The sequence below is a fragment of the Lipotes vexillifer genome, unplaced genomic scaffold (assembly GCF_000442215.2).
Source record: "Lipotes vexillifer unplaced genomic scaffold, Lipotes_vexillifer_v1.1 scaffold1117, whole genome shotgun sequence".
Classification (NCBI taxonomy): domain Eukaryota; kingdom Metazoa; phylum Chordata; class Mammalia; order Artiodactyla; family Lipotidae; genus Lipotes; species Lipotes vexillifer.
This window is the reverse complement of record NW_006778824.1, coordinates 736467-763761: the sequence shown is the minus strand read 5'-3', so window position 1 is coordinate 763761 and position 27295 is coordinate 736467. Positions and strand designations below refer to the sequence as shown.

At 56.8% G+C, this 27295-nt stretch overlaps 1 protein-coding gene across 1 annotated transcript in view; it reads left to right on the top strand.

Moving 5' to 3' along the window:
- Positions 1 to 27295, top strand: part of INPP5A (inositol polyphosphate-5-phosphatase A) — a 184514-nt gene that overhangs the window by 92987 nt on the left and 64232 nt on the right. Inside the window, exon 5 of the mRNA XM_007451997.1 lies at positions 26243 to 26306. Coding sequence (XP_007452059.1) covers positions 26243 to 26306 — 64 coding nt within the window. The remainder of the gene's footprint in view (positions 1 to 26242; positions 26307 to 27295) is intronic.

Genomic DNA, 27295 nt, shown 5'->3' with positions numbered 1-27295 from the left:
AAGAGCGTTAATAGTCGGGCACATGATGTGAATCTGCGACTTTGTCAGAGAAGTGATTCGTACAGGAATGCTTGGAAGAAACCTTCTCAGTTACAAGGATGGGCCCCAAGGTGGGTTGGGACTTTGCTCAGAGGAAGGAGAATGGGCTGTTTATCAGTGTAAGCTCAGGGCTTCTCAGGGCTGGTGAAGGCTCCAAGCAGGCACAGCCAGCGGCCACTCACATGCCCCCCTCACCTGGGGACCCGCATCCTCCCCCCACCCCTGGTCACCTGTGATGAAGAAGGGAGAATGGGGCGGGCGCCTCGCTCCTGAGGCGGACACGCAGCCTGGCCCACAGACCCCAACGTGCGGTACCAGCGGGGCCACCTGAGGGGTGGGGCTGGCACAAGTCCCTGGGGAGCCCCCCGGTACAGAGGGCTGGTGCTCCGAGCACGTGAGGCACAGGCCCTTGCTTGGTTTTCTCCCCGAAGCACCTGCTGGTGGAGCAGCTGGCGGCCACGGGCATCAGCTCCAGCCTGGTGGGCAGGACCCCCCAGGGCCTCCCGACCTGGCCTGCTCGGGCGACTGGGTGGGGAGCCTGGAGGGCGTCGCCCCCTCAGAGAGCGGGCGGCCCCCACCGTCTCTGCGGCGGGGCGGGCACGGCTGCCCCGTGCCATGGCCTCACCCCTCCCCTCCCCTCCCCTCCGCTCCCGCAGTGGCACCGCGTCAGCCCCACGCGCGTCCGTGCCGGGAGGGGCCTTTCTGGCGGCACCTTCGCGAGTCCCCCTTGTCTGGGGTCAGCCTGCGGGACCTGAGCCACGTGGCCGTCTGTCCAGTGCACGTGATGCCCGGGGAGCGGGGGCCGGAGGCTGGCGGAAGGCTCCCCCTGCTGGCGCCGGGCTGGGGTCGTGGGCCCAGGGGGAGCCATGCGGTCGGGACAGCCACACGGGCGTCCGCGGGCTGGGAGAGTGCCCAGCGCGGCACCCTGGACGGCTTTGGTGACCGTGGCGTTGCCTGAACACGCGGTGGTTCCGACTTCCCCTCAAAGCTCGGAAAGTGGGGTTGCGTCTGGGCAGATGGGTCAGCGGCCGTCAGTGGCTGGCACCTGTGTCCCCAGGGCACCGGGAAGGCCGGCGGGGGAGGGGCTCCGGGGCTGCGCCTGGAAGATGGAGGCCCCGCACTGCCCAGGGTCCCAGGCTCGCCCTCCTCCGCTTCCCACCGCCGGCCTCCATCTTCATCCGCGGTTAACTTGGCCCCTGGAAGGAGGCGCGCGGGTGGGCTTCATTGCCTGTGGGGTGAGAGTGCGGCCAGACCAGTGACACAAATTCAAGGCTCACAAAGGTTTCCCGGGACCGTGGCCTCGCTGGTCGGGGGCGGGGGTGATGTTGAAGTTGGGAGAAGCGACCCTCTCAGGCCCGTCCAGGAAGCACCTCTCCATCCCTGGCCTAAAGCTGCGCTTTGCAAACCCACCTGTCCACGGGTCCCCAGGCCAAGAGGGCGCAGTGGCCTGACGGCATTTCTCCCTCCACGTCAGACCAGGAGGCCCAGGGACAGGCCCTGGCGCCTGGGGTGTGCGTGGGGGTCTGTGTGCCCCAAGGCGGTCCTCGCCCTGGCGGGTCCATCCGCGTTCCCACCCGCTCCACTGCCCATGCTGGTGGCTCCGGGGCCCAGGACCCGTGGCGGCGGGTCGCCACCAAAGCGGCTCCGCCCCTCTTCCTCCTTCCCCTCCCTTTGGGGGCCGCTTCCTCTCCTCACCGGCGGAGCACGAGTCTGGAGGGGCCGCGCTGGCCTCGGCGTCTCCTTCTGCAGGAGGGTCTGGGCCTGCCTTCCAGCCGTGGTGGCAGCTGCTCTTTTCCGTCGCGTCCCAGGGCCCTCCCCCCGCGCCTCGGTGGCCCAGTGCCTGTGCAGGGTCAGGCCGGAAGCCACGCTCCTTCCGAGGCGGCGCCCTCCTGGACCCTCCTGGCTCCTTGCTCCGAGACCTGCCCCTTCCCTGTCTCTGCTCTCCTGGATAAGATTTTAGGGGAAATTTATAGAAAAGTAATGGAGCTTACTGATGTTCTCTGATCCAGGGAAGGGGAGGAGGGCAAACGCATCCTGATGAGGGGACCGACCTGCTTTAGGGGGCCCCCTCCGGCCCCGCCCCGTCTCCCAGCCTCTCGCCCCGCCTGTGGGTCCAGATAGGCCTGATAAAGTGAGGGAAGCAAGATTGGTTTTCCGAGGGCACCGGGCCCTCCACGCTCAGCTAAATCACGGCTGTCGGCCTCGGGGGTGGGGGACGGCCGCTCCCGCTGCGGCCCCTGCAGCCCCGTGGGACGTGGTGATGTGCGGCCGGGCAGCGGCAGGGGCTGCAGGAAAGGTGAAACTGTCATATCGATCTTTTTAGCACTAAAATATGAGCCACTTTACTCTGCTCCCCGCTGCTGTGATGTGAAAAATAATAACTCGAATCCAAATTAAAAATATTGATCTCTGGAAGGTGCTGAAAGTAAATAAACACCTTCCGAAGTTTTCGGGTCAGCCGAGAGACGGCACTCAGCAATAAATGTGTCCGCATGCCAGAGCCCAGGGTTCTTGATCTGTTTTTTCTTTAAATTGATTTTTCATTATTTACTTCCTAAAAGTGTTGGAATTTGGTCCTCGACTGCTAAATCCCAGCGTTTGGGCGAATTATTTCTTTGGGGCTTATGAGGTGCGCCTAATCCACTTGTTCATTGATTGATTGATTTTTGACTCAATAAGCTTGCAGCCGGGGCCTTATTTCGGGCTTCCATCATAATTTTTTATGCATTTAGGCTCAACTTTTTTATTTTCCTCTAACGGATGAGCTGGCGTTGGGCTATCAAGCGGGGAGGACAGTTGCCGGGCTAGTTTGATCTGGCTGTGCGTTCCACGGAGCTGGGTGTGTCCTGGCTGAGGGCCAGCGGTGGGGCAGAGCCCCCCGGGGCCTCTGAAAACCCACTTGCCCACCGAGGTGTGACCCCGGGGGTCCGGGAGCCGTCTGCAACCACGTGGCTTGAGTCTTGGATGCGGTGATCTTCCGGGAGCCCAGGAGACACCAGGCCGGGTGCTTCCGGAGGCTATCCTCTCCAGAGGCCCCGGAAGCTTGGGCGCATCGGGTCACCGCACAGTCTGGGTCCACGGGCCTGGCAGGAAGGCGGGAGGGCTGGGGACTGGGGGCCACTCGGGAAGGACAGAGGAAGTGCTGTGTGGCGCCTTCTGTGGGGCCGTTGTGAGGTGAAAACTCACTTGGGAAGACCTGGCAGACTTTAAACGTGTCTCATGGCCGACAGCAGGTCCTGCTGCCCCGAGAGCCAGTGGCCGTTCTCACTGGTGGCTGGAACAGGGCACCGCCAGGCGTGGGAGCTCCCTGGGCTGGACCCCGGGGTGGCAGGAAGAAGGGGGCTGTGCCTAGGGCCCTAGGGGGGCGGTGCGCTGCCCCACCCCGCGCTCTGTGTGCCCAAGGCCACCGTGCGGCCCTTAGTTCCAGGAGGGCCCCTGTGTGCCTGCTCGTGGCCGTGGGAAGCAGTGGCTGCAGGTCCTGTGTGGGCCGTCCCACAGGTGATGCTGAGTGCTGGTGCCCTGGAAAGCACGTGTGCAGGGCCCCGTGTCTGCTCCGGCGGGAGCCCTCCATGGAAGGCCTCTCCCGGCATCCTCGCGCGGCCCACGGTTGCCCATACTGGGTGCAGGAGGAGGCCAAGGCCGTGGAGGCTTGTCTGCCTCACCTGGACTTGAATCCCAGGCCACGAGGCTGCCTCAGTGCCTTGCCCGAGAGCCTGGGGTCCTGACCACCACCCAGGCCAGGCCAGGTCGGGAAGGCTGGAGACGTTTCTGAGAGTGGCTGGCGTGCTGGCCAGAGGGAAGGAGGGCCACTGGCTGGGGCATGGAGGTGTCACTGGGTCCTGCAGAGGACAGAGCCCTCAGGGGTCTAGGCGGGCCTGTTTGGGAGGGATGGAGGGTCCAGGAGGAAGGAACTGCTTTTCTCCATCCTGTTTGGAGGTGGTGGAGTGAGGGGGACATGGCAATGGCTGCTGTACCAGCATGATGGCAGGGTGCAGGACCCCAGGTGTGGCGTCGGCCAGTCGGGGTTTTGGGTGGGAGGTGGGAGGAGCCCCGCCATCCTGGACACGTGGCCTGCCCTCTGGGGGCTGAGACGACCCGTCTCTAGCAGGGAGCTTGTCCGAGTGCCAGACAGCCCTGAGTGTCCAGTCCTGGGTCCTGTTTTCCAGCCGTAATGCCCATTTCTGGAGCACTGGCACCTGCCCCTCGCTTTGGGCACCACTTACCCCCAGAAGCCACGTTTCAGATGAGAACATGTGTCTCGGAGGATGACGTGCCCTTCAGGTGCACCGGGAGGCTTGCTGGCTGCCGTAGGAAGTTCGGAACACTGCTCTCCATTTCCCACCAAAGACCAAGAAGACTGCCCGGGGGCAGCTGCAGAAGGCTCCTGGCGGCAGGCTTGGCCCGGTCCTGCTGGTGTGTCGGCTCGCGCGGAGCCGAGACCACAGGTGTCGGCCTTCTGAGAGCTGAGTCTGCTGTTCTCGGCAGGGGGCTCGAAGGTGCGGTGGAGCCTTTCAGTTTGGCTGCAGGACACGCGTGCTGTGCTCTGTGTGCTGGGCCTACTGCGGGTGCCACGGACGCAGAGACACGGGACACACGCCACGCTGCCTGCGATTCCCCATGTGCTACACACAGCGCACTCACACTGTTTGCCCTCGTGGAGTGCAGACACGCGACCCTCAACCCACAGCGTGTGGCATGCTGCATGTGACCCTACGTGTGGCCTGACATCCTCACACTCTCTGCCCTCGTGGCTGCTGGGGCAAACACACAGCTGTGCAGTTGTGAGGTGTGATGAGAGCTGATGTGCCCATGTCTGCTGCCCGGAGGCGCCCGTGGGGCCTGATGGTGACAGGAGTGGAGAGCAGGCTGCTCTGAGGACGGCATTTAGTGAGACCCTGAAGGATGTGTGGGAGTGTGTGGGGAAGGAAGGGGGAAAGGGCAGTCCAGGCAGGGCAGTCATGTGGGCACAAGACCAGGGCAGACTCGGAGATGTGCCCCCTGGGCCCCTTTGGGGATGGCCTGCTGCTGGCCGTGGGGCACGTGGTCCTGGGTGGCCTCCCCTGCCTGCCTCCCCCTGAGGCCATGTCCTGCCTGGGAAGCCCACCCAGGTGACTGAGGGAGTGAGGGCATAAAGACCCAGCATCGAGGCCCCATGGGGCAACTCTGAGGGAAGAGAGGGAAGGGCCAGAGGGGCAGGGACCCTGGCAGTGCCTACTTCCAAGGCCACACTGGAAGGCAAAAGACAGACCTTAACCTCTGGCATGCCGGAGTTTCCATCGAGAATTCCCATCCAGCCACAGCTTATAAACGTGCAGGCAGGAAAAATGAAAATGGCACTTCAGATGTGTAAGGCCTTTTAAAACAGCATGTCCCCAGTGCCCTCCACCAGGAAGCTTTGGTTCTCTACCCAAAGATCCAGGAAGCACAGGAAGCAGGGGTTTGAGCACACTAGCTCCCTTGAGGGCGGGAGCAGAGAGCTCGGACGTGAGCGTTGGTTACCTCCGCCCTGACCAGGTGTCTGCTGGGCTCTTAGCAGAGGGCCTTACCTGGCTCCCTGGGCGTGAAGACTGGATGCCCTTTCTGTTCAGCTTGGGAAACACAGATGTGTGCTTCTCTGTGCTAGGCCTGATTCTCAGCTCTCAAGGGAACCCCCAGGTCAGTAGTGAAGGGAGATCCCAGGAGGATAACCATGTAATAGGCGAGAGAGCAGTCATGCAGCTGGTTAAGTTTCTGAGAGAGAGTCTCCAAGCAGGTGAGATTGATGTGGAAACATACTGAGATGAGGTGTAGAGAGTGTGTGAATGACTTATGATAAATGTATATTAAAGAACTCAGTTAACATAAAAAGAAGGCAGTGACGAACTCCAGGGAAAACAAAGAGCTGTTCAGGAGAGGAAAAGCAGTTGTAATGAAATAAGTGGTTCTATTGTGAAGAGCATTTTCAAAGTTATAACGATATAAATACTGATTATTAATTTAAGTAAAAATGTGTTTTTATCTGGAGGATGGGGATGAGGGATAGTGTGTTAGTGTATGTGTGTGTGTGTCATGTGAATGAAGGAGGAAGATGGTGTAAAGGGATTAAATCCTCATCCTCCACAGTGGAAAAATCAGTAGCCAATATTGAAGACTAGAAAATCAAGAAGCAGCATTGTAAGCTTTAGAGATACGGAGGGACATGCCAAAGGAAACAATTAAAAGAGAGTAATAGCCTCTGGGGAGTGAAACTTGAAATGGTCAGGGCACTGCTGTTTTTCCATTATAAGTTTTGCAGAACTGTGACTTTTTTTTTTTTTTCCTCTTTTTTTTTTTTTCTTTTGCAGTACGTGGGCCTCTCACTGTTGTGGCCTCTCCCATTGCGGAGCACAGGCTCTGGACGCACAGGCTCAGCGGCCATGGCTCACGGGCCCAGCCGCTCCGCGGCATGTGGGATCCTCCCAGACCGGGGCACGAACCCGTGTTCCCTGCATCGGCAGGTGGACTCTCAACCACTGCGCCACCAGGGAAGCCCCAGAACTGTGACTTTTTAAGACAAACTTTAAAGAAAGGAAATAGCAGGAAGAGATTCCTTCCCTTATTGGTGACCTCAGAGGAGATGTGCCGAGGAGCAGGTGGAGGTGGTGCTCGGGCGGCCTGGCCTCAGGGAGATGGCATGTGGATTTGTGCGCTGATGCACAGAGGCGGCTGTGGGCAGTGCATGGGGGTAGTTCTGGCCGTTGAACACAGGCTGTCTGAGAGAGATTACAGTGAGGGAGGAGGCTAGCATCCTGGAGATTCCTTGAGCATGAGGCAGAGGAATTTGAGTGGTTGGCAGGGAACCATTGCAGAGTTTTGGGAAAAGAGGTAAGGCCATCAGAGAGGCAGGGAAGGGATGGGTGGGTTGTTTGGAATGTGAAAGGCCTATAGATGTGGCTTTGAAGTTCTTGTTGAAATCAGTACCCAGAGTGCACCAGAAGTAGTGACCCACTGTGGTTTTATTTTCTTGACTCTGTGCCTTCCTGTCTCTGAGCCTGAGCCATCCAGGGCATGTCCCCTAGTGAACACTGAGGAGAAATGGGCCGAACCCAGGATGTGAAGACAGTGCAGACTCTGAGTCTCCTGGGATGAGGAAGCCAGGGTGTGACCAGTCCTGGAGTACAGCTTACAGCCCCCGTCCCTGCACACACACCCTTTCACTCCAGCCAAACCACACTGCACCTCCAAATGCATATCTCCACCCCTCCGTGCTGTAGTTTTGAAAACACAGTCCAGAGCCAAGGGCAAATTGTTTGAGGCTTGAGATCAACTTTACTGAATTGACTGCATTGAATGTAATGAGGACAATATCTCCTTCAGGGAAAAACAATACAAAATGCAGTGCTCTCATGAATAGTCAAAATGGATTTGCTAATGGAAAAGTATTTTGTTTATGTCTTTAAAATCTAGTCATGTAGGTACGGCTTGTAAGCTGTCAACCTGTAAATGATTTAGGTGAAAAATGAAATTCTAATAACATTACCATTTATAGTAGCACCAAAATGTGAAATATTTAGAATAACTTAGGCCAAAGATAAGCACTGCCACATACTGTTGAGAGAAATTAAAGAAGAATGGAGAGATATACCATGTTCATGGATTGAAAGACTCAGTATCGTTAAGATGTCATTTCTCCCAAAATCTATGTAAAGATTCAGTGCACTACCAATCAAAATCAGAGCAGACTCATTTTTTTTAATAGATGTTGACAAACTGGTTCTAAAATTTATATGGAAATGTAAAGAACCTAGATTAGCCAAAACAACTTTGAAAATGAACAAAGATGGAGGAGTTATACTACCTGATCAAGATTTATTATAAATCTACAGTACTCAGGACAGTGTAGTCTTGTAAAACCAGAGAAATCGATCATGGACCAGAATGGAGAATCTAGAAACAGGCCCAGCCCACCACTGAGTTTTGACGAAGGTATTGGGGCAACTCGGTGTGGGGACAATCATCTTTTCCCAACTGGTGCTGTAACAGATGGCCACGTACAACAACAAAGCCTCAATCCTTACTTCAAAACTTATGAAAGTTTAACCCAAACAGACTGTACAGACGTAGCGTAAGAGCTAAAACCGTAAAACTTCTGCAGGAAAACACAGGAGGAGATCTTAGTGACTTTGGCTTTGGCAAAGAGTCCTTAAATACGACACCAAGGGCGCAAACTACCTACTAAAGAAAACATCAAAAAGCTGTGGCATCAAAGGGAAAAACACTTGTTCTTCAAGAGGTACAAAAATAGTTCGCAGCCCAAGAGAAAATATTTGCAAAACATCCCTGATAAAGGGCTCTATCTAGAGTCCTGCTTATAAAGAACTGTTACGAATCAGCACGAACCAGACAACTGAATTTCCGAAAGATCTGAACAGACAGTTCACCGGCCGAAGCATAGAAATGGCAAATAAGCACGTGAACGTACACTCAGCACCATTGGCCCCTAGAGCAGTGCAGTGAAGAGCACACCGTTTGTTAACGATCACAAATGTTCCACTATTGGCGTAAGTGAAAAGACGTCACGTCAAGTGCTGGAGAGGGTGAGGAAGAGCTGAGCTCTCAGATATTGCTGCAGCGGAAGTGTCAGGTCACACAGCCACTGGGGAAACACGTGGGGAGTGTCTTAAGTCAAAAACACACCTACCATATGACCTAGCCTTTCCACCGCTAGGTACCCAGCTAGGAAAGATGAAAGCACATGTCCACACAAGGACTGTACGTAAGTGTTTATGGCAACTTTACCCCCAAACTGTGGACGACCCAAACATCCACCAGCAAGTCAGTGGATAGACCAGCTACAGTGCCCCTCGGCAGTGGAAGATGGAGAACTGTTGATACAGGAGATGGTACGGATGGATGTAGAGATTATGCCGAGTGAAAGACGCCAGACGAAACACACATTCTGTGTGACTCCATGTGTATAATCTTGAAAACGAAAACTGATCTACAATGACAGAAAGTAGTTAGTGGTTTCCTCAGACAGGGACTGGACGGATCCGGTGACCAAGGGACACAGGGAAGCCCCCCCCCCGGGTGATGGACGTGCTTGTTGCCTTGATGGTGGTGTTGGTCTCACAGGTGGGTGGATATGTCACGCCTCATCTAATTGCAGACTTTAAGTCTGTACAGTTTTCTGTATCCATCAATAACACTGTAAAAAATATCTAGTCATGTGGTTAATGGCTGATATGCAGTCAAACTTTAAATGATTTAACTGAAAAAGGATATTTCCATTACAAGCTGACTCCAGGTAAAAGCCATACAAATTGTTCTGTACGTCTTATGATTGAGGAAACTTAACGTTCCGCGAGAAGTAACAGGAGAGTGTGAATAATTCTCAACGTCACGCGTGCCCTATGCAGATATTATCAGTATAAAATTCACTCTTTAGGTAAAATAAGCCTTTATTGATTTTGAACGTAGCATTGTCCCAACTCAATGAAATAATTAGTGTTGACTTTGGTGCACATTTTCTCCTTACTTTGGGCTGGCGGGCGCTGTCTTTTGGTGTGTGGTTGGCCAGTCCATTTGCATGTGATTTACATTCCTGTGATGCGGCCTGTGAGACAGGCGTGGGGTCTGCAGGCTGGGTGTGGGGAGGGGCTAGGAGGAAGCTCCTGGGGCGGGGGGTGCAGGGAGTGGCCCACGCGCAGCCGTGTGGTGTAGGAGTGGGTCCCCCTTGCGGCCGCGGCTCCCCCGCCCACGACCGGCTGATCACACAGCTGCCCGCGCTTGCCCGCCCCGGTGTCCCCAGGCCGTCCCCGACCTACATAGCGCTCACTGTGTGCGCAGGGTCACGGCCGTATTGATGTGATTCCTTGGTGAAGGGGCCCCTGTTCCTTTGCCCCAAGCCCCGCTTGGGGCAGTTTTCCTGATCCAGGCGGTTGTTTGTCTCTGCTTCTGTCCCACCACTGCCGGCCGCTGGCAGGGCCCTTCCCTCACCCTCGGCCGGCTCTCTGGGTGGGAATCGGGCCGGGCTCTCGGTGGCAGCGGCAGGGCCCGGGTGGCGATCGGTCAGGGGCAGACAGGTGTGATGGAGCGCGTGTCACCCACTGCCTGGAAACAAATGCAGCTCCTGGAATGTCCTGGTGAACAACTGAAAAATTGTAAAGCTCTTAAGGACTTGCAGGCTTGTTAGCATTTTTTGACAGGAAATCAGTGAAGCATTGAGCATAAAGAGTGGTCCCGTCGACTCACAGTTTACCTGTTGTCCGTTCGTTCAGCCTGAGTGACGCACCCCCGCCCCCCAGCCCTGAGCTCACTCAGATTACCGGGCCCCCCGCCCTTCGCCCGGGACCCTGCGCCACTGCGCCGGGGCTCCAGCCTCATGCTCCCAGGGGCCCCTCAGGAGCCCTCCGAGCAGACCCCTCCTCTGACGCCTGCAGCTGGACAGCAGACTCCGGGAGCTGAGCCCCAGGAGTGTGGCCCATTGGGTTTCACAGCCTGTTCCCAGAGGAGGGCGGGCACAGGGTCCCATGAAGGCCCGGTGAGGAGGGGCTTCCTGAGGGGGCATCGGCCAGCCTTCCGTGTGGGCGACGCCTGAGTTCCTGTGACGGGCCGGGGTCCCGGCGGAGCTCGGGGTGGTGTGGGCTGGCCGGGCTCTGCCTCGTAGACCGTCCGAAGCCCGTCGAGGAGAGCGAGGTGCAGGGTCTCCGGGGAAGGACAGCCTGCCGTGGGCCAGAGCCCGACTCGTGCCCACTGCGTGCACGGAGCTGTGTCCGCTGTCCGGGCGTTAGTCCTCACGCTGGACCGTGAGGGTGGCCAGTGTAGGGCTTTGCTGGCTGGTCCCCGGTTGTGCTGTGCCTTCACCCCCAGGCCCACGTGTGCGAACAGCACAGCCTGGTGCCCGCCACGCGCAGCCAGCTGGCGGAGGTCCTCCTCCGTGTCCGTGACTCGTGGTGCCCGTGGGTTGTAACTCAGTGGGGGACGTGGCCATTGGGCTCCGCGCGTCGGCCACATCCTTTCTGGATTTATGTCTGTTAGACTCGCCCATCCAGACTGTGCTGCCTCCTGTTGGTCCCAGCCCTGCCCCCCGAAAGAGAGGAAATGGTGTCGGGCAAGCCCGGTGCAGGGGTCCCGCCGGGGGCCCGTCTGCGGTTGCCGTCTGCGGTGGCGCGGCGTGGCTCTCAGGGCTGGTGCTGGGTCAGGGCCCCCATCGGTGGGGGACTTGTTGGCAGGGGCTCCACACCCCACTGTGCAGCCGGGTACTGAGCCGTCAACAGACCGCCCCTCCCTGCCCAGACCTTTCCGAGGTGGTGGCTGGGCGCCAGCGTCTCCGGGCTGCGCCCCCTCAGGGTGAGTCCCACCAGCTGAGCTGTTCCTACTCCAGGCCCGTCGGACAGGAGGAAACGAAAAGCGGACGGAGCTCGGAAACTGTACGTGTGTCCCGTGTTCCAAGCAGAATTCCTGGTGTTTTCAGAAAAGGCCCACAGTGTCGAGCCCGTCACCTTCCACCTAGAGCCGCCCTCCCGGGTGCCTTGTGTCCCGAGAGCCCCGGACACCACCTCTGAGACTGACACAAATACCTGTCCTGAAAATCAGCGTGTCCCACGGTTTTCCCTTGATTTTGTGTCTCTTGCCTTTCAGAAGTCCTGCTTTTTAACTATTACAAGGAAAAGTGGGTTGAGATTTGGGGTTTTCCTCGTTGTATGATTGTGTTCCGGGTTGGAAGGGAGGAATGTCTGCACCCTGACGGCCCCTCCTCGCGTTTGCCTTAAAATCGAATAATCACGTGCCCGACTCTCCCCCACGTCATGGTTAATTTTAATGCATCATTAAAAATTCCTTCCTGTCTAGTTCCTCACCTTCGAACCTGATAATCTGTAGTCGGGATGTTTGCAGTTAGAAGCCAAAGAGGAGAACCACGTGCAGACATGCTGCTATGATTGTGTGGATTTTCCGCCATATCCTGCTGGCGGGACGGTGCCCACTGCGTCCCTGTTGTTGTCACGTCGACAGACGGGCAGCAGGCAAGGCCCGTTCAACATGCAGGCCCTGGTGGGGAGGTGCCGACCACAACCTCCCTCCTCTGCAGAAAGTGGAGGAACATTCAGGCGACGGAAGGCTACCAAGCCCGCTCAGCTGCCCTGGGTCGGGGAGGCCCTGGCCCTCCGCGGCGGCTCTCCTGCTCCCGGCCGCCTTCTGGGGTGGCCCAGTGTCCGCGATGGTCCAAGGAGGCCCTGAGAGATGGGCCGCAGGGCACTTTCACATCTTTCAGACGGAAACTGCTGCACTTCTCTCTTCATCTTGATATTAATGTTTGGTTGTCAGCTTTTATTGATTTGAAGGATGAGGCCCAGGGACGGCAGGTGTCCCCTTGGAGCAGCCCCTCCAGTGTTGTGGGCACCGTCCCCCGTGTGTGCCCCCCCCCCCACCCCCGGTAAGTGGCTCAGGTGGAGAAATACCTGTGCAGGAGAATCAGTCAGGGGGTCTGACTTGTACTCTGGGCCCATTGCTCCAGGTACTGGGCGAGCAAAGGTGATTTTTTGTTTGTTTAATTTTTTTTTATTAATCCTCCACTCCCACCCGCCACTCAGGAAAAAAAATGGCCGGATGCATCTTTCCTGGCTGGGGCCAGACCAGCCGGGAATGGGCAAGGCTGAGGTTTATATATCAGTTTACGAGAGCCAGTAATGCATGATGTGATTGTGCCTGTCTAAAAATGGCTGCCACGTGCGGCAGCAGACGTTACACTGTGACCTGAGCCGGTGGGGCTGCGGCCCCATTTGGGTCAGAGCTACGCTATTTAATCAATGCGCACTCTTGTTCCAGCCATCGAAATTATTTAAAGGGTTTTCAAAAGAGAGAGAACAAATCAAATCAAATCACAACTGTTGTATCTCATTCCGGAGTCAAGTGTAGTTTTTAAAATGTGGGCCTTGTATAGCATCTCCTCCCAGTTTTCATCTATTATCACAATAATTGAGTTTGTAGCTGGAATTAAATTTATCAAATTGTGTTATCCTCTTTAGAAATTGGAGAGGTAGCCTGGCAGGGCGCGGCAGAGTTAATCCGCTTTGCTGAAGCCCCCCGTGGCTCCACGAGGCCCATCCAGGCAGCTCAGACATCTTCCTGTCACCCTGGACACGCTGTAATTTCTCCTCAATCCCTTGTGCAAATAATGACATTTGAATCGAGCATTAACAGGCTTAATTACTTTAAAATTGTCATTTTAATTTACACTGATATAGTATTGATCATACAAGCAGAGATTAAGCTGTTCAGTGGAGCGGATGATGGGGAATTAAACATTAAAGGGCCCTCCAGGGGCTGCGCGCTGCCCGGCGGGAGCGAAAGAGGGATGATGCTTCTCGGTAATGAACTGGCAGCATGCGGGGACATGAATCTCGGGCTCCTGGAAAAGTGGAAATAATGGGGTTTGGGAGGCATTTGCAGGTTATTCATTCGCTGCCATGCATCAATTCTCCGGTGATTCATCTGCCTCACCAACATTTATTTATCTAGCAAATTCCGAGCTGTGACCTTTTGGCTGAGCACATCGACCAGAGGCTGGAGTGGAGATTTTTCAGGTGTAACTTTTGTAAGTGTCTGTTATGTTTTCTTATGTCTCGGTCACACCCAACAGACGCCTCCGTCTTTCAGATGCGCTCGGGATCTGGGCCGCGTGGCGACAGCGGGAGTGGCGGAGCCGGTTTAAGGGGCACTTTGGTCCCTTTTCAGACGACATGACTTGAGAGTCTTGCATTTTCACCAAGGAAGTCTTCTTGGTCCTTTGCCTCCTTCCAGTTCGCCTTTAAGTTTTCTTATAGTCAGAGCGACCCCCGACCGTACAGGTGCTGCTGGCGGAGAGAGCGTGGAAATGAAGCAGAATATCCCCTTTTGAGAAGCAAGCACGTTGACAGACTCCTCCCGGCTCGTGCCAGAGCACATCAAATATCTTAACCTCGAACCGTTTCACTCTGTAGAGGTTACGTAATAAAAACTTAACATGATTGATTTTATAGCTCAGCAGGGAAAAATGAAAATCTGGATCCGTGATGGCTTTATTTTAAACAGCGGCCTAGAGATTGAATTAGAGCCTGATCAGGGAGGTGAAGAAACGCCGTTCCCCTCGCTCAGGAGAAGCGTGGATTTGCACTTGGGAGCGTTAGAAGGGCTCGTCGTTTCTCTTCGGTGTGACTTAAAGGCTTGCTTTCCATTTTACGTATTCTGGACTAGCTCACTGATCTCCAGCCTCAGCAGTAGCACTTTCTGTTTGGTTGAGTTCTGTGGCTTTCTGCAAAAACGGCCTCGCTCTGCTGCATCACAAGCACTACTCGCTTTTATTGGGCACCTGCTGTTTGCCAGGATTGTTCTGAAAGCGCGACTGTGATTCCCCCATTTTATAGCTGGGGACTTGGGGACAGAAAGGCCCAGAAACACTAGTGACTGGACCCGGTGGGCAGTCCAGAGGGTCACAGGCACGGCCCCTGCAGCCCCGCCCGAGGCGCAGATAGACGGTAAAGAGAGGGAACGCACACGCGTGTTATCTTAACCCTCCGCTTTTAGACCTGCCAGCACATCCTTACAGAGGAGCACGGGGTCTCAGTGACCCGGGTTCATAAACTAGTCAGGACGATTCCCAAGGACACTCCTGGGGCAGGTGGCCGTGCTCTGTCGGGCCCTTTTCCTTGACAGCCGCGGGAGGGTGATGGCCATCCTCCGTGCGCTCGCCAAGCCCCACTGGAGTGGCATTGACGCGCCCGTCAGCTGGTCAAGGGTGGGGCGCGAGGCAGCCGGCAGGGCGGACTCCAGGAGGGCTCTCCTCTATGACACGGGACGAGGTGCCACCAGAGGCTCATTGAGACTGTCCGGGCATGGGGATGACAGGCTCGCAGCGCTGGGGTCTTTGCTGTGAGCCCCAGGGCAGCTGTGCTCCATCACGGCTCTCCCCGCTCTCGTTACGTGTGTTTCCCGAGGTGGCCCCAGCTCTCCTCGTCGGGGTCGGGGGGTGAGGCTGCACGTCCCACAGTGACTCAGTGGCTCCCAGTGCATGTAGTGTCGCGCGTGCACACAGGAGGGCCTGCCCTCCGTGCCCTCACTGGCCCCAGCACTCAAGGGGCGTCCTGCGTCCCTGCCCAAGCGGCCCCCACCCTCCCTGCAGTCTCTGCAGCCCCTGAGCCCCCGGGTCCTCGGGCCACCCCTGGCCAAGCCCAGGCCCACAGACCTCCTCCCGAGAATCCCCTCTCCCGCCAAAGCCTGGCGCCGCCCCCAGGCCTCCGGATCCGCCTTCTGCCCCGGGCCCGGCCCCGGGGCCCCTGTGTCCCCCCTCACCGCTTCAAGCCCCGTCCCCTTCCCGCCGGCATCCACCCGCGTGTCAGACCCTCCCCCCAATCGTTTGCCAGTGACTCTGTGACCAGTGGGCAGGCAGGACGTGTGAGGCCCCAGCCACTGAGGACAGGGTGCACCTGGGCCTCGTCCGCCCCGTCCCGACCGTGTGGGGACGTTGGGCTCACGGCTGGGGGGGACTCGGTGTCCCCACCGGCCTCCTAGGAGGTGCCGTCAGGAGTGCCCCCGCCATCGGTTTTCCCCGCCGGGCCCGATTGTCCCCATCAGCGCACAGGCCGGTGTTTCCCTCTCTTGTGGAAAACGCTCTCCCGACCTTCTCTCCTCCCGCAGGTTCTCTACCCTGGAAGCACTGGTTTCTCTTCCTGCCTCAGCGAGGGGAGCTCTGCGGTTCCGGGGGGCGCGCAGGCGGGGAGCGGTTGTCGGGCTGCTCCTCCGTGACCTCGTGGCCTCGTCAGTAGGTCCCATTCCTGTCGAGGCCGCAGGGGGCGGCTGTTGTGACCTGGCCTCAGAGAGGGGCAAGGGAGGCGGGGCCTTTCTGTCACGTTATGGGCATCATGCTGCCCGCGTGATGTGAAACGTGGGGCGCAGGGGAGCCACCGCCTTCCCGCCTTTATCTGGTACAGCGGGCCGGGGGGGCGGCCGGCAGGCTCACCGAGGGGGCGACGCAGAGACAGGTGGGAGCCTCTCCCGGCTGACCGCCCCTCCCTGCTGTGCCGTTGTATTCCCCGGGCTGCGGCAGGGGCTCCGCGTGGTGGAAGACTCTCACCATCCGACCGGCCTGGTGGTCGACTCTGAGTGGCTGTGTCCCGATCCAGCGCCGCCCGCTGCGGGTCAGAGCGGCCCTACAAAGCAGACACGGGGCGCACCTCCCACGCCACCGAGGGGGCCCAGTAACGGGACTGGGGTCCCCAAATCAGGAAGAGCAGGTGTGGGATGTGAGCTCGGGGCTCTGCTGCAGGGCCGCACTCTGGGCCCCTGGGCTGCTCACCCCCGAAGAGGGCGAGGGGAGGAAGGTGGGCTGGAGCCAGGGCAGCGGCGGCCGGTCAGCGTCGGGCCGGGCAGGTGAACGGGGGCGCCGAAGCCTGGGGACAGGTGTTTGCAGCTGGCAGGGCCCTGACTCCAGGGAAGGACAGGAGGCCGTGCCGCTGGTGCTCCTTTAAGGACACTGTGTCCGTGGTCTCTCACAGACCTCTGTAGGCAGACTGGACCAGGCACCCCTACAAATGAGGCTTTCCTGGTGTGTTTGCCCAGATCACAAGGCTAGAAACTGCAGAGCTAAAGACAAGATTAATGAACTGCAGGTGGGCCAGCAGAAGATGGTGAAAGGAATCGTGGAAAGACGAAGGGTGGGGTGGGAGGTGTGTGGTCTGACAGACGTAGAACTGGAGCTGAGGGGAACGCTGAGGGCATCAGAAGTCGTGTTTGAACAGAGAATAAGTGACGGTTTCTAGCATATAAGAGACAAACACACAAACTCAGCAATCCCAATGAGCCCCAAACAGGATAAAAAAAAAAAAAAAAATCTGTGTCCAGACAGATCATAGTAAAATCCCAATGAGCCCCAAAAAGGAAAAAAAAAAAAAAAAAATCTGTGTCCAGACAGATCATAGTAAAACTGAACAGAACCCTGGACAAAGGGGACTCTTTAAGAGCTGCCGTGGGGCAAAGACGGGGTCCCTCCCAAGGGGCAGCGGTGACGCTGACGGCCTCCCTCCCAGCCGAGGCCGCGTCCCAGAAGGAAGCTGCTGGCGTAGGATCCCGGATCCACAGAACACCTTCAGGATGGAAGGTGAAATCGACGTTTTTATTCAAATGAAACCAAAAAGGATTTGTCACCAGCAGGCCCACCCAAGGGGCGATAAATCCCGAAGGACATTCTTCTTGCGGAAGGAAAAGGACCCCAGGTGGAAAGTAGAGGCCGGAGGACCGAGAGCGGTGGGCACGTGCGGGGCGAACGTGGGGCGAAGATGGCCTGCAGTGTAGACGCGGGGTTGAAACCCACCAGCACCAGCACGAGCAGGCGGTGGTGTCAGTGGAATCAGTGTCCGCAGGGCTCTGCCATGTTGAGAAAGGGCTGTGAGGCTTGAGCGGCTGGGGTCCCTGCGAGCCATGCCCTTTGCAGATGCTGCTGTTTTAGCATTTCTATGGGCTCAGGACTGGGTTAAATTATTTGAGACAGAAGTAGATGGCAGTTTCCCAATATAATTGAAGTTTAAAAATCAATTAAACCTTTTTAGTAGCATTTTATATTCCCAGGCTTTTCTGATGGCAGAAGGTAGTTTGTAAACAGCGTGCGTCCGTGTTGGCTGGCTCTTAAAGTGCATTTTACTTTACTTAATCCTACATCCATAATGCTCATAGCCTATTTCTCCAGAACATTTGGAGGAAGGAAATTGTAATTGAAAAGATAATGATTTTTAGAAGACAAAAGATGAGAGTCAGAGCTGTTTTAATAATTATGATGCAAACTCTCTACATGATTTAATTGGCATAAAAGTTTATTGATTTCCTTTGGTAATCATTTAGACATGGAAGTATGACAACAAATTTCATAATTAAAACTAGTTGTTATTTTAAGTCTGATGTTTTTCTTTGCTCATTATCAAAACTTTCCATTTGCAAGGTATTATTATTGAAAAGAACATTCATACTGCAAAGGAATCTCATTTTGGGACGAAATACTTAGGTGATGTAAAGTTAAAGATGGTTTGGGGGTGCTTGCCGAGGGGCTCGGGGTCTCCGGCATTTCTCACCGTTGCCTTGGAGGTTGATGGGCCCACAGCATGAATTCTATCTCGTGGACGGATTTACTTTCCCGCCTGCTGCCAGGCGTCAGCTCCTGGAACTCGTTACATCAGGCCAAGTCAGTAGCATTTCCCTTTTGAAAAGGAAGGTCCAAGATACTGCCTTGAGCAAAAGCGAGTGATTCTGTGGGGGGAGGAGGGTGTCGGGTCGTGGACGGGGGCATCTGAGAGCGTCTCCCAGGTGCTGCGTGGGTCCAGGGCCCCCAGGGGTCCCTGCCCTCGGGGAGCAGCAGCTGCCTGGGATCCTCGGCCGCGGGATCCTGCCAGAATTTCTTCCACATCACCACTGCCCCGAGCTGTGGGATCCGGGCACTCAGTGTGCTGGCGGGTCAGGCCCCGTGGCCATGCCCCCTCAAGACCACCCCCAGGACACCTCCTGCCCTTGTCCTGTCCTCTTCCCTGACTGTGCCTGGCCCCCGCTGACCATTCCTGGTCCCCACTGACCCCCTGTTCTCATGACCTCCCTCTGTCCCTGCTGACCCCCCAGTGTCCTTACTGACCTCTCCGTGTCCCCGCTGACCTTCCCATGTCCCCGCTGACCCGCCGTGTCCCTGCTGACGGCCCCCTGTCCCCTGCCCTTTGCACTGGCTCTTGTCCTTCCTGGGGGGCTCTCCACACACCAGGCACCCCAATGACATCTGGGCCCAAACGTCTGTCCTGGACTCCGGGCCTGATGTCCCCCTGAGGTGTCTTAGGGCCATTTCAGCCCCAGCTTGTCCAAAGCTGGACGCCTTCCCTCCCGAACCCTCCCCGTCTCAGGCGATGGCAGAGCCCACCTCCAGCTGTCTGGGCAGCACCCCGGCTCCACCTGTTCTGTCAGGATGTCCTGGGGATGGCGCCCCCCCACTCAGAAGCTGACCGTCCCTCCGAGGCCCCCGTCACTGCCCCACGCCCCGCGCCGCCCTCAGGCTCTCAGGCCAGACTTCGCGCTGCCTGAGTGCGGCTCGATATGGTGCGGACGGTTTGCGGGGTGCGTGGGTTCTCTGGGAGGGCTGTCCTGGGCCCAAGGTCGCCGTGCGCAGGTCGGGGTGGGACCAGCATCCTTGCAGCGCAGGGCCATGGCGATGTGCCCTCCCCGCAGCCCGCCCGCGAGGCCGTCTGGTTGACACGCCAGCCCTCTTCACGCGGCGACTGGGAAGGGTTAGCAGCATGTCACCCTGGTGGGGTTTGTCGCGGGCCAGGGGACGCTGAGTGGCCGTCGCCGCGGTTTGCCCCCCGTCAGGACAGCAGTGCCTGCACTGGGTACTGGGCAGCCCAACGGGGGACAGCACAGCCAGGCTGTGACAGGACTCAGCGCCCGGAGGCACAGCGTGCCAGCCGCCCTGGTGCGCGCTTTGTAAAATGCTTTTTAATTCAGCAACGGAATATCATTAACTTCATAAGTGGATGAATACAGTGGACACAACCGATTTGATTAACTTCAGATGCCGCAGTCGGCGGGAGACCAAATGACATTACGCACGTCCCTGGCGCAGGCAGGCTGCCTGGACTGGGGCTGCAGGGTCAGCGGGGGTCCGGGGGCGTCCTTCCGCGTTTAGCCCACAGGCCTACGTGGAGAGTCAGTCAGCTGCTGTTTGAGGTCGCAGAGCTGCTCGCAGAAACAGCAACACCTGAGCGCAGCGGCCCTGCGGCCGCCTGCTGGTGACGTGGGCTGACGCGGCCAGTCGTGCCGCCTGTCCAGTTAGGCTGCCCGTCCGAGAGTTTATCATACAGAGAAGATCAGTGAAGCTCTGCGTTGGTGGAAGCAAGAGCCTTGTTTCGTTTATTATTGTTTATAATCTAATGAATGTCATCGTAGCTTTGCTTTGATTTATTACTCCATCTATTAAGTTGTTTTAAAACCCGGAGTCTTGGGGCTTACTACTCTTGTGAAACAGTTGTTCCCCTTATTGGTGAAAGCGCGTTCTTCTTTGCAGTCAGGCCCAGCTTCTTGGAGGCGCTGGAGGCTGCGTTAGGTCGTCCTTTGAACTCTGCGCGTTGGCCGCGGAGCCGTGGGCCTGTCTGTCATCGGGGTGCCCTGCGCCTCTGCGTCTCTCTCGTCTGACTGGTGGGTTCGTGCCACGTGCCAGGCCTTGTGCTGGGGGCTCAGAGGTGACCGGGCCACCCTCAAGGAGCCCCCTCCACTCCCGGTAAAGAAGGGAATAAGCACACAGCCAGAGTGGGCAGCACTGCAGAAACACAGGGCTCTGCGGGGCTGCAGTCCGGGAGGGCTGCTCAAATGAGGCAGCATTTCCATGGAAACCTGCGGCCTCAGGCTCTCGTGAGAAGAAGCTGGCACAGCAGGTAATGCCTTGATGACGGCAGAACTTGGCCATCTCCAGGCCTGGGAGGGCCAGTGTGGCCAGAGCTTTGTGAGCTGGGCGGGCTTGTCGTGAGGAAGGGTGACTGGAGAGCAGAGGAGCACAGGGCCAGGCTCCTGGTGGCCCTGGCAGCAGGTGGGGGAGAGGCGGGGAGGCAGTGGAGGAAACGAGGGTCCCACCTGCTGTGGGGCAGGAGGTTAGAGACACGTTTCTGGGACCGCGGAGTTCACGCGGGGGGTGGACGCCTGGGGCGGACGTGGTGGTGGAAGAGCAGAGGGAGGCGTCAGAGGGTGAGGTTCCGGTGGGAGCCGGACGGGACGTCGCCGTGTCGTCTGAGTCGGAGAGGCTGGACTCTTGCGGGAAGTCGCGTGGGGACTGAGTGCCCCGCACCTGAGGCTGGCCTCCGGGGCGGGCGCTGCAGGGTGAGCTGACGGCTGCTGTCACGTGGAGCTGGGGAAGAGACCCCGGGGAGGCCGAGAGTGGTGTCCTGACAGCCAAAATGAAGGCCCGCGCGGGAGGACGGGTCGGTGACAGGAGGACGGGTCCCATGTTGCTGGGAAGCTCAGGGTCCCAGAAAGTCCCCTGCGGATTTGCAGCTGGGCCGTCACGAAGACTTGGCTTAGCGATTTCACCGGGTGGTGAGGACAGAGACAAGGTTGGGAGCAGGCAAAACCCTGGACACGGCACAGCAGACAGAATCCAGCGAGGTGTAAACATGTGCACCGTGATCAAGCCAGGCCGATGCCAAGAATGCAAGGCTGGCTTAACATTTTAAAATCTCTTAAAGCAATTGGCTGCTTTAGCCATCCAGAAACCAGACCTCAATGTGGTTAAAGATACATCATGTTTATGGGCAGGAAGACCGAGTTGTATCACAAAGACGTCCGCTGCCCCCAGTCAATCTGTGTTTGTAACCCTAACCCCAGCAGGATGTTTTGGGTGTAATCTGGCAGTTGTTCTGGAGTTTTATATGCAAGTATAAAGGGCCAAAAATCACGGAAGCAATTGTGAAGAAAAGCAAAACGGGGCATTTATTTATGCTACTAAATATCAAGACTTATTATAAAGCTAAACTAGGAAAAAGTGCTATTAGGAATAGACCAATGGAACAGAACCGAGAGCCCAGAGAACAGATCCCCAAACGGATGGCAATGTGGTAAATGAGTCGTCACATACGTAATGGGGAAACCGGACAGTACGGAATTCCACATGGAATGAAGTAACGCTAGACCTCACCCTGCGCCGCCCCCACGAATAAGTCCCTGTTATTGTAAAAACCTAAATGGGAAAGAAACAACCTTACACGTTCTACATGGAATGTTGAGACTCCTTGTGGGGTCAGACTAGGGAACTATTTCCAAACAAGACGTAAAGGCGAAACCATAAAGGACTATGTCCGCTACTTTGACTACCTTAAAAACAAAGGCTTTCATTTCATGAAAGATACCATGAAAAACTGACTGGGGAAGCCACAAAGAGTGGGGGAATTCTCTGGAATACAAGTAGTAGACAAGGGAAATAGAAAATAAGCAAAGGATAAGAATAGGGTGTTCACAGGAGAACCCCAAGTTTCCACTCCTCTTAAAAAGAGGTGCTCAGCTGCACTAGTCTAAGGAAAATGCAAATAAGACAACAGTGATGTGTAATTTCACCCCAGTCGGCTGGCAGAGATCTAGGTGTGCCGGCACCAGGTCCTGGCGAGGGTGTGGGGCAGCAGGCACTGCTGGGCGCCATGTAGAAACCTGTGTGGAAGATGCCCATCCACCGTGACCCAGAAACCCCAGCCGCATGTCACATACACGTACACGCACATTTAATACACGCGGGTGTGTATCTCTCCCATGTGCTCAAGGACACCGTGCAATGTTCGTTTTAGTGTTGGTTCTAATAGTGAAAACCTTGGAAGCAGTCTTCATGCCCAACAGCAAAACTGGATAAATAACTTGCAGTATTATTGTATATTGGATCTTATAGCATTAAAAATAAGCTAGTGTTACATGTTGCAACATCAAACGTTTCACAAATAGAACTTTGAATGGGAAATAAAACAAGTTCCTTAGCCAAAGCAATGTTGAGGAAAAGAAATGGAGCTGGAGGGATCAGACTCCCTGACTTAAGACTGTACTACAAAGCTACAGTCATCAAAACAAGTTCCTGAGGAGGGAGTAGGTACGATGGTGCAGATAAAGTTGGTGAAGGCTCTGAGCCCTTCCAGGGGTGCCTTTGACCTTGGTCACCGACACTGAGGATGGCAGCCACCTCTGGGGGGATAGTTGCGTTGGGAGTGTCCAGCACAGCGGACGCCTTGGAAGCCCCCACACAACCTAAGGCCTTTCTAGAGCAGTGACACCCCGTGTGCACCTGCTTAGTGCCCTGCTCCCCCCATAACCCCCATGCTGAGTTTTGTGCCGATCACTTTATTCCTTCGTTCTGTTTAAACGCACTCTTTTGGTTGTGTTTCTGTTACCTTGGCACCATGCCCTGTGAAGTTTCAGGAACTTTCGTCTCTCAACCTTGCGAAGCCCCTCTGTGGTTTTCGGTGTGGTTTGCTTGTTGTCCTTGCTGTGTGGCGCTCCACTGTAGGGCTGGATCACGAGTATCTGTCTTCACGTTGTTAGGCACTTGGTTGCTGGGTCTGTTGGTGTTTCTGGCAGTGCCGCCTGCCTTCCCGTGCGTGTGTCTTGAGAGCCCCGGCTTCCGAGAGAGAGCTCTGTGTGTGTGTTTATGCACGGCTTCCCTTGGACGTAAACTCGCTGTGAGGCCGTGGAGCTGTGCGTCTCCCCATGGCTGTGTGCTCAGAACTTGCGGGTCCCCCGTGTTACGAGGGATCCACAGCCAGCCTGGGTCCACATCACAGCCTCTCGTGTCCTGAGCTTTGTTCTCCGAGGGTGGAGATGTTTGCATCCGATCCTGTTGGAATGTCGGTGCTGAGCTGAGCACAGCTGCTTACCTGACGCCACAGCGCGTGTGCACGCGCAGGGCCGTACCCCACCGGGGGGCCCTGTGTCCACGGGGCGCTGTCTGCACCCCGGGATGGAGCAGGTGACATGTCAGGGGTTCATCGTAATCTCCAAACCAAGGGGCCTTTCCAGCCGTGCGTCATTTACGCCCATCGATTCTAACGTAGAGCAGCTCACGCTCTGTGGTTTGCTGCAGGCTTGAGGGTTAGTTGTCAGCTGTGTCTTAGGAAGTTTTTATCGTCTTCTCAGATGCATTTATTTTATTTTTTTTAAAAATGACATGTTGAAAATGCTTTATCCGTAGAAACAGTGTAATGTAGTGCCTTCCGGGAGGAGCTGTGTTGAATTTAAAGGCAGTTGGCCTTCCTGATGGGCAGATTCCCTGGCCCTAGGCTGTGTGTGGCCCCCTGGCTCGCCCTCTCCTGTCCTAGGATGCTGCAGCTGGCTTCTCGGGGAGCCCTCTGCCTGGGGGACGGCGGTGGGTGTTCCCTGGGACTTGGAGGAGGGAAGCTCCCTTCTGCAGGCGCCCTGGGAGCTGAGACCCGGCCTTCCTGTTCCCACAGTGCCCTCAGAGGCTCTGTTAGCGCCTTGGGGTTGTGTGCGAGAAGGACGTGTATGGTTTCCTCTTTCATTGCATCCGGGGAAGAACATTTCGCTCCTGTGCCCCTTCCTGCTCAGTCGATTTGACTTGAGGGTTCGGAACTGCCTGAAAGCCAACTGGACGTGGGGGCCGAGGGCTAACCTGTACCTGGGCCGCTAACGTCGGCGCAGAAATGATCGGTTAATGAATGTCTGATCTGTTTGCAAATAAAAGGTGGAGGGGTGTTTCCAAGGAGTAGCTTTTGCCGGGGAGTCCCCGGCCCGCGGCGGGTGGGCGGCGGCTCCGTCCGTGGCGCCCTCCGCACATCCACGCTTCACCGACGTCTGTGGGTGCGTGGCTTCCTGTCCAGCATGGGGGCCGTCTGCCTGCGGCCCCGTCCCGTGCCCTGGCTCTGTGTGTCTGCAGAGTGGCCTGCGGCTTTCAGAGCTCAGCTCCCGCAGGCAAACGAGTGCCCAGGTGTGGCCTGTGGTCCCGTCAACCGTTAGCCAACCAGCTCCAGGCAGGGGACTGGCTTCGCAGCACTGCAGACCCTCGAGGATCCAGTGGAGCCGGGCAGGTGGGACCAGGAGCCACACGGGCCGGATCCGGTCCGCACCCAGCACCCCTTCAGAGCCCTGTCGCGAGAACTCTGGCCTTGGGTCCCCGTAGCCGCGGGGCGAGGCCGCCCCGAGGCCATCCTGCTGCCAGAGGTCAGGGCGCCCGTCCTGTGTCTGCTGCTCCGGGGACACAGGAGCGGCTGGACTGCATTTCACTAATGGAGAATTAATAAGCACTCTTGACAGTCAGGTTTATAAATATGTAAAAAGTATTTTAATTGTTTCTAGCAAAACAGGCAAGGAGTCAATACTCTTGAGACGTGACGAGCACACTGCTGACAGGTGTGGGGTCAGAGGACCCACGAGCCGGTGCCCCGCCGGCAGGCTGCTTCCCGCCACCTGTCCTCACAGCCTGTGACAAATGGGCCCTGAACTGTATCGATGGAGTCGGTCAGATGTTGAAAAAGTTGAGTTGAACTTTGACTTGAAATATTCATTAGAGCTAATTATGGATTTTCTGACTCTGTGAGTTACAGCTCTGTACCTGCGTTGGCAATTTATTTTCCATTTATTTACTGTAAACTTCTTAATATTATGTTAGCTTTATCACATCCAATGAGGCGATAGTTCAAATCTTTGCAATTGCGTTATTTACTTACGCTTTTTCTGAGTGCTTTCTTTACCCAAGCAAACGGGAAGATATCCGCTCGCTCATGGGTGTGGTCCTGCAGCTTTCCAGGGCCCAGCACTGCCCACATGCCTCCTCTTGGAGGGACCTTGACTGTCCGCGGTCAGAACAGAGAGCGGAGGCTGGTCCTCGGGTGTGTGCGCCAAGGTGCCCAGCTCCTCTCAGAGAGGATTCGGGACAGAGACCTGATGGGTGAGCCAGGCCAGCAGCACGTGCGCTCCGTCCACTTTGTGCCTGCGCCGTGGGGAGCCTGTCGGCACTGACCACATGCCCGAGTCCCCGTCACACGCATGGATACACACGAAAAAGATGTGTAACTACACACGCACACACGCACACACACACCCGGTTAAGTCTGAATCCCAGGTAAACAATTGACTTTTGGCGCCAGGTGCCCCATCCCCACCCCAGCCCGGCCCCTGCACTTTGGCCTTTTCCTGAGGGGGGCGAGCAGGGCCGACTCATCACCCAGAACAGCTCTTGGCACCCAGCGGGCGCTCCGTGGCTGCTCATGCTGTTGATCGTGGACGGGCAGGGCCGGTGGCTCCAGAGGCTCTGAGGTTGCAGCTCAGTCCTGAAGGATGAGCAGGCGGATAGGGAGGGATTGGACCGGGCAGCGGGTGGCTGGCCCGCCGAGGGGCAGGGGGAGCCATGGCGAGGCTGTGCTGCCCGGAACGGAGCCGTGTCCTGCACTCAGGAGACATCCACGCTGCCCCGACCCTCGCCCGCTGGACCGCTGGACCACTGGACCCCGCAGCAGACGGGAGGCGGGGGCGGGGGGCACGGGTGCGTCCACAGGGGAGATGCCCACTCGGGGTTGGCTAGCGGCCGGCGCTCCTGGCGTCCTGGGTCGGGAAGCGTCTGCGGCTGACTGTTGAGTCTGGGGGCTGTGATTGGGCTGCAGTGAGCTGAACTCTTTTTCTCACCCGCAGAGCTTCCTAGTCACCGCCCAGGCCCGCTTTAGAGACGCTCCCGCGCTGGCCTCACTCCATGTCTCTGTTTGCTTTACAGGCACTAGGAAGCTTTTACTTTCTTCACGAATCCTTAAAAAACATCTCCCAGTTTGACTTTAAAGGTAAGACTCCATGTGTGTTCTGCTGTCTTCCGGGATTCTCCGTCTTGGTGGACCCCTGACCCCCTGCCTGCTAGTCTGGCTTCTCCTGGTCCCTCCCACCTAGTGTTCCTGCGAGAGCACCGCATGGTCTGGGTTTGATCGAGGGGTTTGCACAGTCACTAAGCAGGCAATCGTGAGGACACCAGCTTTCTGGCTTCTCTGAGGCCGAGGTGGCCGGCCTGTGCTGGGCGGCTTCCCCCTCCCCGTCCCGCCCCGCCCGCGGCCGTCCCAGCCCGTTACTGCACCTCTGCCACCCCTCACGGCTCTGGCGGGTGACTCTAGCTTTCCTATAATACAGTTAAGAGGAGAGGGAAGTGTTTTGTATCTGTGTTCCTGTCGAACGTGAGAAGGTAAAAAAAATGAAAAACACAACTGGAGGGTAACATATTTCGGAAGAAAATGGGCGAGAGCATATGTTTGTGGCAGAGCAGAAAATGTAGCCCCGTGTTTAATGGGTGAATACTGTGTGTCTGTACTGAGAAGAGTCACCCAAGATGCTCACGACACGAGGGCGTGTGCGTCTGTCCCCTGATCTGAGGAGTTGCCGTCCCTGCTCCATTCGGTCTGCGGGATGCGTGTGCATTTATCTTCCCCGCGGGATTGTCACTTCATGTTACATGTAAATCCGTCTGAGCTCCACTTGGGCTGTCGAGCCAGATCACATTAATCTGAGATGCCTCCCGAGGTGAGATAACCGTGGGAGCGGCTGATTATGTCGGTTTGTTCAGATTCATTATCACCACTCACTCGGGAGACGGATCGCACTCTCCAGGTTGGGAAGCAGTGATCCCATCAGCGTTGAGAACAGGGTCCCAGCCAGCAGGTGATTTGTTCACCGGCCCCGTAGCCTGAGCTTTCTCTGCGCTTGAGACGCAGCGTCTGCCTTTCCTGCCGAGGAGCTTGGAGCAGCCCAGCAGGCCTGGCAGGAACCGGGGCTGGGGCCGCTCTTC